General features: G+C 37.8%; 1 protein-coding gene across 1 annotated transcript; it reads right to left on the bottom strand.

Annotated features, from left to right (window-relative positions):
* Positions 1-1,499: 1,499 nt before the first annotated feature.
* On the bottom strand, positions 1,500-2,276 carry LOC149176703 (peamaclein-like). Its single transcript, XM_089423164.1, has 3 exons — positions 2,083-2,276; positions 1,888-1,978; positions 1,500-1,779 (listed from the first exon to the last, which is right to left on the bottom strand). Exons 1-3 carry the CDS (start codon positions 2,152-2,154, stop codon positions 1,598-1,600), a joined length of 345 nt encoding a protein of 114 aa, XP_089279290.1. The 5' UTR covers positions 2,155-2,276; the 3' UTR covers positions 1,500-1,597.
* Positions 2,277-10,427: the final 8,151 nt, after the last annotated feature.

Genomic DNA, 10,427 nt, shown 5'->3' with positions numbered 1-10,427 from the left:
AGTAAATTTTATATTGGAACCCAAAATTAAATCTTCATACTAAAGTAAATTTTATAAATTTTATATTGGAACCCAAAATTAAATCTTCATACTAAAGTAAATTTTATAAATTTTATACTTGAGCTACCCTAGAAGATTTGACTTCATACTTGAGCTACCCCTTCATGCTAAGTAAATTTTATACTTGAGCTACCCCTCGAACGAGTAAATTTTATAAATTTTATACTTGAGCTACCCCAAAAGATTTGACTTCATACTTGAGCTACAATAAGTAAATAAATTTTGTACTTGAGCTACCCAGAAGATTCGAACAAGTAAATTTTATAAATTTTATACTTGAACTACCCAAGAAGATTTGACTTCATACTTGAGCCATACTTGAGCTACTCCAGAAGATTTTTTATAAATTTTATACTTGAGCTACCGTGTTAAAAATGTTCATAACCATAACAATATCTTGTTATATATTCATCATATTTACAGAGGGTAGATCCTTTTACAGCCATGTACTTCTTAATCACTGTTCCTCCTGGAGACTTCAAGAAAAATGATATTCAGGGTGATATTCACATGCAAGAGGAGCTCTGCCTTACACTTCAACAGTCCTTCTATTATTTATTATATAATATTTAATTTTTTTGCGTTTTTTAATAATGTTTAATTAAATAATATTTAATATTTTTTGTGTTTTTTAATAATGTTTTATTTTTAAGGTTATTTTTTTTTAATCTGATGGCATACCATTGTTTAATGGTCTGCCAATGGATCTAATGGTCAACAATAGTACAGAGTGGAATAATTTAGTTAAGATATTAATACCCACTTAAATCTATCTTTAACTTCTCTTCATCCCTCTTCCTTCTTTGTAAATATAAATTTAAACAGAATCTAAATTGATTTATGATTTATATATATTCAGTTAAATATTTTCTAAACGCATTAATTGATCCTGTTTAAATATAAAATTTAAACTGATTTATGATTTATATATATTTAGTTAAATATTTTCTAAATATATTAATCGATCCTTTGTAAATATAATTTTAAACTGAATTTAAACCGATTTATGATTTATATATATTCAGTTAAATATTTTATAAATGTATAAAATTGTCATTAAAGTTCGCTAAAGTGATAGAAACATAATATTGCGCACTCTAATTACTTTGCAGGTCACAGCTTTGTGATGCAAATCCAATTTATTCATGTGGTTTGCTCCAGTAGTCAACCTTCCAATTTACCAAACTACTTCAGTTATTTTTGAAGTAGCTATAATTAGCTAATCTATCATCAAGGGATAAATTTTATCATGTAATGCGATCTACACGTTGCCTGAATGAATTTCGTTGGATCTTTTGGGTAATAAGCTACCATCCACAACTTTTGGGCAAAAAAACAAAGAGCATTCTACCATTTATGCCTGTCTCCATAAGCATCGAATATTTACACACTATGATAAAAAATCCATTAAATTGGGGCTTCAGGCTACAAATCTCCACTCAGCCTACATGGCTATTTATTTCACTCTCAGACAATATTTATGACAATGCGATCCACCCAATAAAATGCAATAATGGGTTAATGTTGATCCCCTGAATCAAGGGCACTTGGGTTTGCCCTGAGAGCTCCTCTTGTCCCGATAACAGGGGCATTCGTCTTTGTTCCCTCTAGTGCAAGATGGAACGCACTTGCAGGCATTGCAACAGATACCACAGGATTTGTGACATGCCATTTGTCTCGGGGCCACCGAACATCTCCGATTGCACTCGCTCTTGCAATCTGGTCCTCCCCAAAAAATACACACAAAAGTTACATACAATATCAAAACCACTACCAGAAAAAATGAGTTTATAAGAAGAGAAAGTTTATGTTTGCCTAGCTTTATACCTATCAGAGGTGCAGGCGAAGGTGCAGGTGAGTTTGGATGAACCAGAGTACCTCCACTTCCAGTGATCCTGTGATCAGCGCTAAGAACAACCTACAAAACAAAACAAGAATACAGGTCTTCAGGATAATATAGAGGAGGAGAATAGTACTTCCATATATGAAAACAACAACCCTAATAACATTTGCAATACTGGCCTGCCATTCTAGGGCTGAGATCAGAAGCAGCAGAAGGCACACATACACACAAACATTAGAATTCCTCATCATTTTGCTTGGAAGAGTATTGAACCCTTGATGCACAACCGATCAGGGCGCTGTGGGTTTATAAAGCAGAGGAGCGGAGTGACCTACAGAGAGGCTTCTGAGAACTTGACAAGATACGGGACATCGCGGCGTAAATGATCTGGTTTGCATTATTGAATGCACAGTATGTGTTCAGAAACCCCCGCGGCGGATTTCCGAAACCCGTGTTGGAGATTTATGAAAATTCCATAACAGACAGACAACAAAAATGCTTTGTTATTATACTCTGTTTTAACACAGAAAACTCAGAAAAACAGAAAAAAAAATCGTTCTCTGCCCTGGTGTTGCAGCAACGTAGTTTGGTGTTGCAGCAACGCAAAAAAAATATTTTCTGAAAACTGAATTTCGATAGTGATGATTGATGCTATGTGATTCGTTCTCCACATTTCACTAGTTTCAATCCCACTTCTTCACCCCTGTGAGCATCACCCGATGCAATGAGTGCTAAGTGAACTATTCAAAAATCATGAGAAATTAGTCAGTTACGACTACCTCTCATGGAAATGGTCATACGTTTGAATGACTTACTTAACGCAGTTGAATCCCAAAAATGATATCTAATATAATGCACTGCGTAATCCCCCATACTTAAATTCAAAAAGAGTCAAGGGATCTCTACTTGAATGGTTCATGAGGCACAATACTTGCTAAGGTTTTGCAAATGGGGTAGCAAGCTAAGTGGGCTTGATTGTGGGGAAAAACTCCACAGTTAAGCGCGCTTGAGCCATAGGAGTTCTGGGATGGGTGACCTCCTGGGAAGTCCTGGTTACCGGGTGCAAGCCCCGGAAGTGATGATTGATGCTATGTGATTCGTTCTCCACATTTCACTAGTTTCAATCCCACTTCTTCACCCCTGTGAGCATCACCCGATGCAATGAGTGCTAAGTGAACTATTCAAAAATCATGAGAAATTAGTCAGTTACGACTACCTCTCATGGAAATGGTCATACGTTTGAATGACTTACTTAACGCAGTTGAATCCCAAAAATGATATCTAATATAATGCACTGCGTAATCCCCCATACTTAAAAACAAAAAGGTAGTTGTATTTATGTATAATACTTCCTCTAACAGAGGGATTTCTACAAGGCTACTTTAAAGACAGTTCAAAACTTAAAAAAGACTTCATGCTGTAAACAGAAAATACATTACTGTGTCTGCACTGTTGTACATTACAGAAAACAAAATACTCTGTCTCCTATGAAAAATCAACAGACTGTTTTTCACTGCTGTGTCTGCACTCTGCATTGATGTGACTGCACTCCTGTGCATTTACAAAACACTTTGTTTCTGGTCAGAACTAATGTTGCTGTAACACTTTGTTTCAGCTCAGAACGCTGCTGTAACACGCTGTTTTTTCCTTGAAACATTTTACACTGCTGTGTGTAAATTACATTCATACATTCACGCTGCTGGATACAAAAAAAACTTCTGCACTGCTGTGCATTGCAAAGAGAGCTTTGTCTCTGTTCCAAAAAAAACTAACACACTGCTGTGTCTACATTACATTTTTCAGATTCAACAGAAAAACTAAAACTTCACGCTTTTCCTTTTGCCGTAAAAACAAAACTGTACCTTTGAATTAAAATAAAATAAAATAAAAAATCCTACCTACATTTACCGACTACAACAATAAATTACCATCATTCCGTGAGTGACCACCATTCCGTAATAAATTGTTGTGTAATGGCTGATTCAGGAAAAGACTGGAGCTGCGGCTGTTTAATGGCAGTTTCATCAATGTAGAGGTATGGCTGTTGATTCATCAGTACAGGAGTATGGAAAAGGACAAGCCCTGCAGTTGAAAATAATATTTCAACACTCCCCTTTAGTTTCAACTGCTGGGTTATCAGTCATACCTAGACATTTCCTCAAAAATTCAAAACTTTTCTGTCCCAAAGGGTTGGTTAGAATGTCTGCAACCTTCTCCTGAGTTTTGCAATGTACTAAGACAATTTCTCCATTATTTACCAACTCTCTGATATAATGAAACCCTGTGTCAATGTGTTTCGTTCTCTTATGAAACACAGAATTTTTGGATAATGCAATAGCAGAACTGTTGTCACAATAAATCACAGTTCCTTTTACCTGCTCTTGGCCTAAGCTCCTTAACATCCTTCTCATCCAAACTGCTTGACAAGCTGCTGCTGTAGCTGCCACGTACTCTGCTTCTGCTGTAGACAATGCCACAATTGGCTGTTTCTTGGAAGCCCATGAAATGGCTCCTGAACCCATATGAAAAACATAACCGGAAGTGCTTTTCCGATCATCTACACTTCCAACCCAATCACTATTAGTGTATCCAACTAAATTTGAACATTCTGAAGCGTTATATAAAATTCCAAACCTTTTGGTACCTTTGACATACCTCAGAATTCTTTTTGCTGCCTGCCAATGTGCTTCCTTTGGCCTCTCCATGAATCTGGAAATTAAACTAAAAGCAAACATAATGTCAGGCCTAGTAGCTGTTAAATACATAAGGCTACCAACAATACTCTTATACAAACTAGGATCAAAATCCTTGCTGCTGTCCTCTCTGCTGAGTTTTAATCCCATTACTGTGGGAGTGATCGTTGCTTTACATTCTTGCATGTTAAATCTGCCGAACACTTGATTTACATATCTAGCTTGTGAGATAAAAATTCCTTTTTCATTTTGATCTACTTCTATGCCTAAGAAGTATCTCAAGAAACCCATGTCAGTCATTTCAAATTCCTCTTTCATGACTAATTTAAAATTCTCAATGAGCTGATCATCATTACCTGTGAAAATAACATCATCAACGTATAAGACAACAATTAAAATTTTACCATCTTTTTCTTTGATGTAGACGGTGGGTTCTCCTTCACACTTGTCAAATTCATTATCCAATAGATAGGAATCTATCCTGCTGTACCATGCTCTTGGCGCTTGCTTCAGCCCATAAAGAGCTTTCTTCAATCTGCACACTTTGTGCTCTTCACCTTTCTTCTCATAGCCTAGAGGTTGTTCAATGTAAACCTCTTCCTTTAACACTCCATTTAGGAATGCTGACTTCATGTCCATTTGGTAAACTTTCCACTTGTTTTGAGCTGCTATGGACAACACTGCTCTCACGGTTTCCATTCTTGCAACCGGTGCGGAAGTCTCCTCATAATCTCTCCCATATTGCTGCTTGTACCCTTTGACAACCAGCCTTGCCTTGTGTCTTTCTATTTTACCTTCAACATTGCTCTTTGTCTTGTAAACCCATTTCACTCCAATGACTTCTTTGTCTTTTGGTAGCTCAACCAAATCCCATGTTTTGTTTCTCTCTATTGCATTCATCTCCTCATCCATAGCTTCTATCCATTTCTTATCTTTAATTGCATCTTTGAAATGAATAGGTCTTCAACATGACAGTATAAAGCAAATAAAGAATTCATACCTTCATTTGCTGCTTCTTGTTCATAAATTTCATTTAAATTTATGAACTTCTTACCTCTTTCATTTGGTGTATAAGTGCTTGAAGAATCACTTGAATTTCCTCCTTGTGGTGTGCTTGAAGAAGCACTTTCATTTCTTCTCACGGGTGTCTCTTGCTGTTTTGTTGTTGGCGCTGCTGTTTGGGGTGTTTCAGCCATTTCCTCATCATCATCATCATGAGACAAACAGTTTTTAACATTCACTGTTTTCTCTATGCTTCCATCCCAAGCTTCCTCCTCAATGAATTGAACATCTCTGCTGACAAAAAATTTCTTGGTAGATGGGATATACAATCTGTAAGCTTTGGATTCCTCACTGTATCCAATGAAGATACATTTCTCCCCTTTGCTATCCAACTTCCTCCTTAGCTGATCTGGTATGTGTGCATAGGCCACACATCCAAAAACTTTCAAGCGCGTGACACCTTGCTTTCTCCCACTCCATGCTTCTTCCGACACTTTGTTCAACACTGCTTTTGTAGGACACCTGTTCAAAATATACATTGCACAATTTACAGCTTCATCCCAATAATCATTTGGCAAATGCTTTGCCTTCAGCGTGCTCCTTGCCATATCCATGATGGTCATATTCTTCCTTTCAGCAACTCCATTTTGCTGTGGGGTGTACCTAGCTATAAACTGTTTGTGAATTCCATTTTCTCTACAAAATCGTAGGAATTCCTTGGAGATATACTCACCTCCTCTGTCAGTTCTCAAAACTTTTATATGCAGCCCGCTTTGGTTCTCCACAAGTGCTTTGAAATTTCGAAATTTCTCAAACACTTCACTTTTGTTCTTAAGGAAATATACCCAAGTTTTTCTTGTGAAGTCATCAATAAATGTTAGGAAATATTGGTTTCCTGCTAATGATGGAGCTTGCATCGGTCCACATAAATCTGAGTGGATGATCTCTAAGGGTGCCTTTGCCCTTATGCTTTTACCTGATGGAAAACTTTCTCTATGTTGTTTCCCCAAAATGCAACCTTCACAAAGGCTGTCCGGTTTCTCTATCAATGGCAATCCTCTTACCATTCCTTTTCTGCTTAACAAGTTTAGACCTCCAAAATTGAGATGTCCAAATCTCAAGTGCCACAACCAATTTTCATCCTTTGGCACGCTTTGGAAAGCCTCTTGTGTCACTGCTGCAATTTCTTCTTTATTTTTCAAATATGCTCTTATTCTAAGAGGGAACATTCTGTTCCTTGTCATCTTCACTTCAGCAATGCATCGCTTGCTGGGTGCTCTGTCCATGATGGTGCATACATCATTCTTAAAGAAAACATTGTACCCCTTATGGACAAGCTGTCCAATACTCAAGAGGTTACACCTCATTCCAGGGACATAGTAGACATCTGCTATGGTTTTCTTTTCTCCTTGCTTTGTAAATATTTTAACTTCTCCTTTTCCCATAATAGAAATTTTGCTATCAGTTCCTAGTGTGACTTCTGATTTCACATTTTTATCTAGGGCAAAAAAGAAGGCTATGTTTCGTGTCATATGGTTGCTGCAACCTGAGTCTAAAAACCATATGTCTTCACTGTTTGTTTCAGCCATATTACAAGCTAACAGTGCATTATTTTGGCTCATATTTTCACTAGTAATGTTTGCATTAGATCTATTGATCATATCATGCTGCTTCTTTTTACATTCACTGGCATAATGCCCATATTTTTTACAATAATAGCATTGGACATTGGATTTTTCATACCTTTGTCCTTGAGCATGATGTTGTCCTCTTTGCTGATTGTTGCCTTGGCCTTGGTTCTGATTTGGATTGCTGCCTCTTCCTTGAGCATTTTCTGGGCTGTTCCTTCCACCTCTGTTCTGGCTTCTGCCTCTTCCTCTCTTGTTTCCTCTGCCTTGACCTCTTCCTCTTCCAAAAGACATCTGGGTCTTGAAAGCTTGCTCTAGAGATGAGTTTTCATTCCTATTCAACCTCTGCTCATGTGTTATCAGTGATGCATGTAGTTCATCAACTGAAAAGTTTGAGAGATCCTTTGTCTCTTCAATGGTGGTGACAATCGCATCAAACTTTGAGGGTAAGACCCTCAATATTTTCTCCACAATCCTCCTTTCTTCAATGGTTTCTCCATGAGTCCTCATCTGTGTGATCAGACCAATCACATGTGTGAAGAATGAGTCAATGTTGTCTGACTCCTTCATGTTCAAATTCTAAAAATCCTTCCTCAGCAATTGTAGTTTTGCTATCTTCACTCTCTCCATGCCTTGATAGGCTGTCTTGAGAGTTTGCCATGCTTCATTGGATGTCTTAGCTGCTGCTATTCTTGGAAATACACTCTGTTCCACTGCTTGATACAACAATACAATGGCTTTTGCATCCTTCTTCCTATTTCTCTTCAGCAGATCTTTCTCTCCCTGAGTTAAGTTGTTAAATTGATTTTCATCTGCTGGTTCTGCAAACCCAGATTCAACTAATTCCCATAAATCTTGAGAGATAAACATGGCTCTCATGGTTATGGCTCAATAGTCATAGTTTTTCCCATTAAACTGTGGGAGCTGGGTGTTAAACATACCCATACTAGTGCTGGTGCTATCCATTCATTCAATACTTGACTGTGTAAAAAAAATTCACTGACTCTCTTCACTCTGCTGGTGAAGTTGCTACAGCAATAAATCCTTCCTTCAGCTTCTTTGACACTTCAAAGAGCCTGGACTAGCTTTGATACTATGTTGGAGATTTATGAAAATTCCATAACAGACAGACAACAAAAATGCTATGTTCTTATACTCTATTTTAACACAGAAAACTCAGAAAAACAGAAAAAAAATTGTTCTCTGCCTTGGTGTTGCAGCAACATAGTTTGGTGTTGCAGCAATGCTGTAACTGGTGTTGCAGCAACGCAAAAAAAATATTTTCTGAAAACTGAATTTCAACAGTGCACAGCAAAAGGGTAGTTGTATTTATGTATAATACTTCCTCTAACAGAGGGATTTCTACAAGGCTACTTTAAAGACAGTTCAAAACTTAAAAAAGACTTCATGCTGTAAACAGAAAATACATTACTGTGTCTGCACTGTTGTACATTACAGAAAACAAAATACTCTGTCTCCTCTGAAAAATCAACAGGCTGTTTTTCACTGCTGTGTCTGCACTCTGCATTGCTGTGACTGCACTCCTGTGCATTTACAAAACACTCTGTTTCTGGTCAGAACTAATGTTGTTGTAACACTCTGTTTCAGCTCAGAACGCTGCTGTAACACGCTGTTTTTTCCTTGAAACATTTTACACTGCTGTGTGTAAATTACATTCATACATTCACGCTGCTGGATACAAAAAAAACTTCTGCACTGTTGTGCATTACAAAGAGAGCTCTGTCTCTGTTCCAAAAAAAACTAACACACTGCTGTGTCTACATTACATTTTTCAGATTCAACAGAAAAACTAAAACTTCACGCTTTTCCTTTTGTCGTAAAAACAAAACTGTACCTGTGAATTAAAATAAAATAAAATTAAAAATCCTACCTACATTTACCGACTACAACAATAAATTACCATCATTCGGTGAGTGACCACCATTCCGTAATAAATTGCTGGGTAATGGCTGATTCAGGAAAAGACTGGAGCTATGGCAGTTTCATCAATGTAGAGGTATGGCTGTTGATTCATCAGTAAATGAGTATGGCAAAGGACAAGCCCTGCAGTTGAAAATAATATTTCAACAACCCGGCGGCTTTCTCTGTCATCCTCAATCGACGAATCGCCCTCAGGGCTGTATTTCGCTGCATCTATTGACAAGCTCCGGCACATTAAAGAAACAAAAGAATCCCCTGGACAGCCTGCAGACAACAGGCATTTCTTGACGGCTGGAATTGCAGAGCGGGTAGCGCCGAGTTGAAGAAGAAGGTGAGTGAGCAGCGAGCAGTGACCATTTCCTCGATTCGAATTGGAACCGGCAATAATACTCCATCCCTGCAATTCTAGCTCGTCCCCAATCTGTCAGGGATGTCAGGGCCTCCAGCTGCGATCGGATTTTTTTGTCAGGGAATGGCAGGGAATGTCAGGATTGTCAGGGGAGGGTGGGGGAGGAGGGTGGCGGAGCTAGGGGAGGGTGGCAGAGGGCAAAGGGATTGCCGGTGGCCGGAGCCGGACGATTTTCCAACTAGTAACAGAAAATAGGCCATTCTACCGCCTAGGTAGACTACTCCTTACTTGAAATATTTTTATATAATTTGGATATTTGAAATATGTTATGTTGGTATGAAAGTGGGGGTTTTGAGTTGTATATGGAAAAAATAATTTATAAATAAAATATAAAACAAAATAATAATTACAGTGCACATTTTTGTGTTTATAAATAATTACGTCGTAAGGTGTTTCCTTTTGAAATGAACTTCCCTAAAATCTAGTTGTAATATTTGTGCGTTGTTAGATTATGTGTTAGATGATTAGAAGATTGTTAATCGTTCAATCAAGGGAAGGTAGTTTAGTAGTAAAGGGAAGGTAGCTAAGCGGTTGCAATTTTTCATGATATTTGAAACAGTTGCAAACCCTCCCCTGAATGCTGCTAGATTAGAGCCTGAAAGATTTGCCTGGGGTACCCTTTTCGTCTTCTCCACTCTTGCTTCCCGTGCTGCCTTGACAGACCTCTGAAACGGGCTCCATCGAATCTCTAGGGAAAATTTCATCCATGGCTTTCCTGAATGTAGAAATGAGATCCGGATCAAATAAGGTTAGAGATGAATAGTTTGACGTTGACTACTATGTCCAAATGAGTCGTGCCGTGGAGGAAGAAAAGCCGTTGAGAAATCCATTGCCGTTGTCAAAAATTTTCT

The sequence above is a fragment of the Pinus tabuliformis genome, chromosome 4_1 (assembly GCF_031772625.1).
Source record: "Pinus tabuliformis cultivar Carrire ecotype Pingquan chromosome 4_1, CPIR1, whole genome shotgun sequence".
Classification (NCBI taxonomy): domain Eukaryota; kingdom Viridiplantae; phylum Streptophyta; class Pinopsida; order Pinales; family Pinaceae; genus Pinus; species Pinus tabuliformis.
The sequence above is the reverse complement of the archived record's forward strand: the minus strand, read 5'-3'. Positions and strand labels throughout refer to the sequence as shown.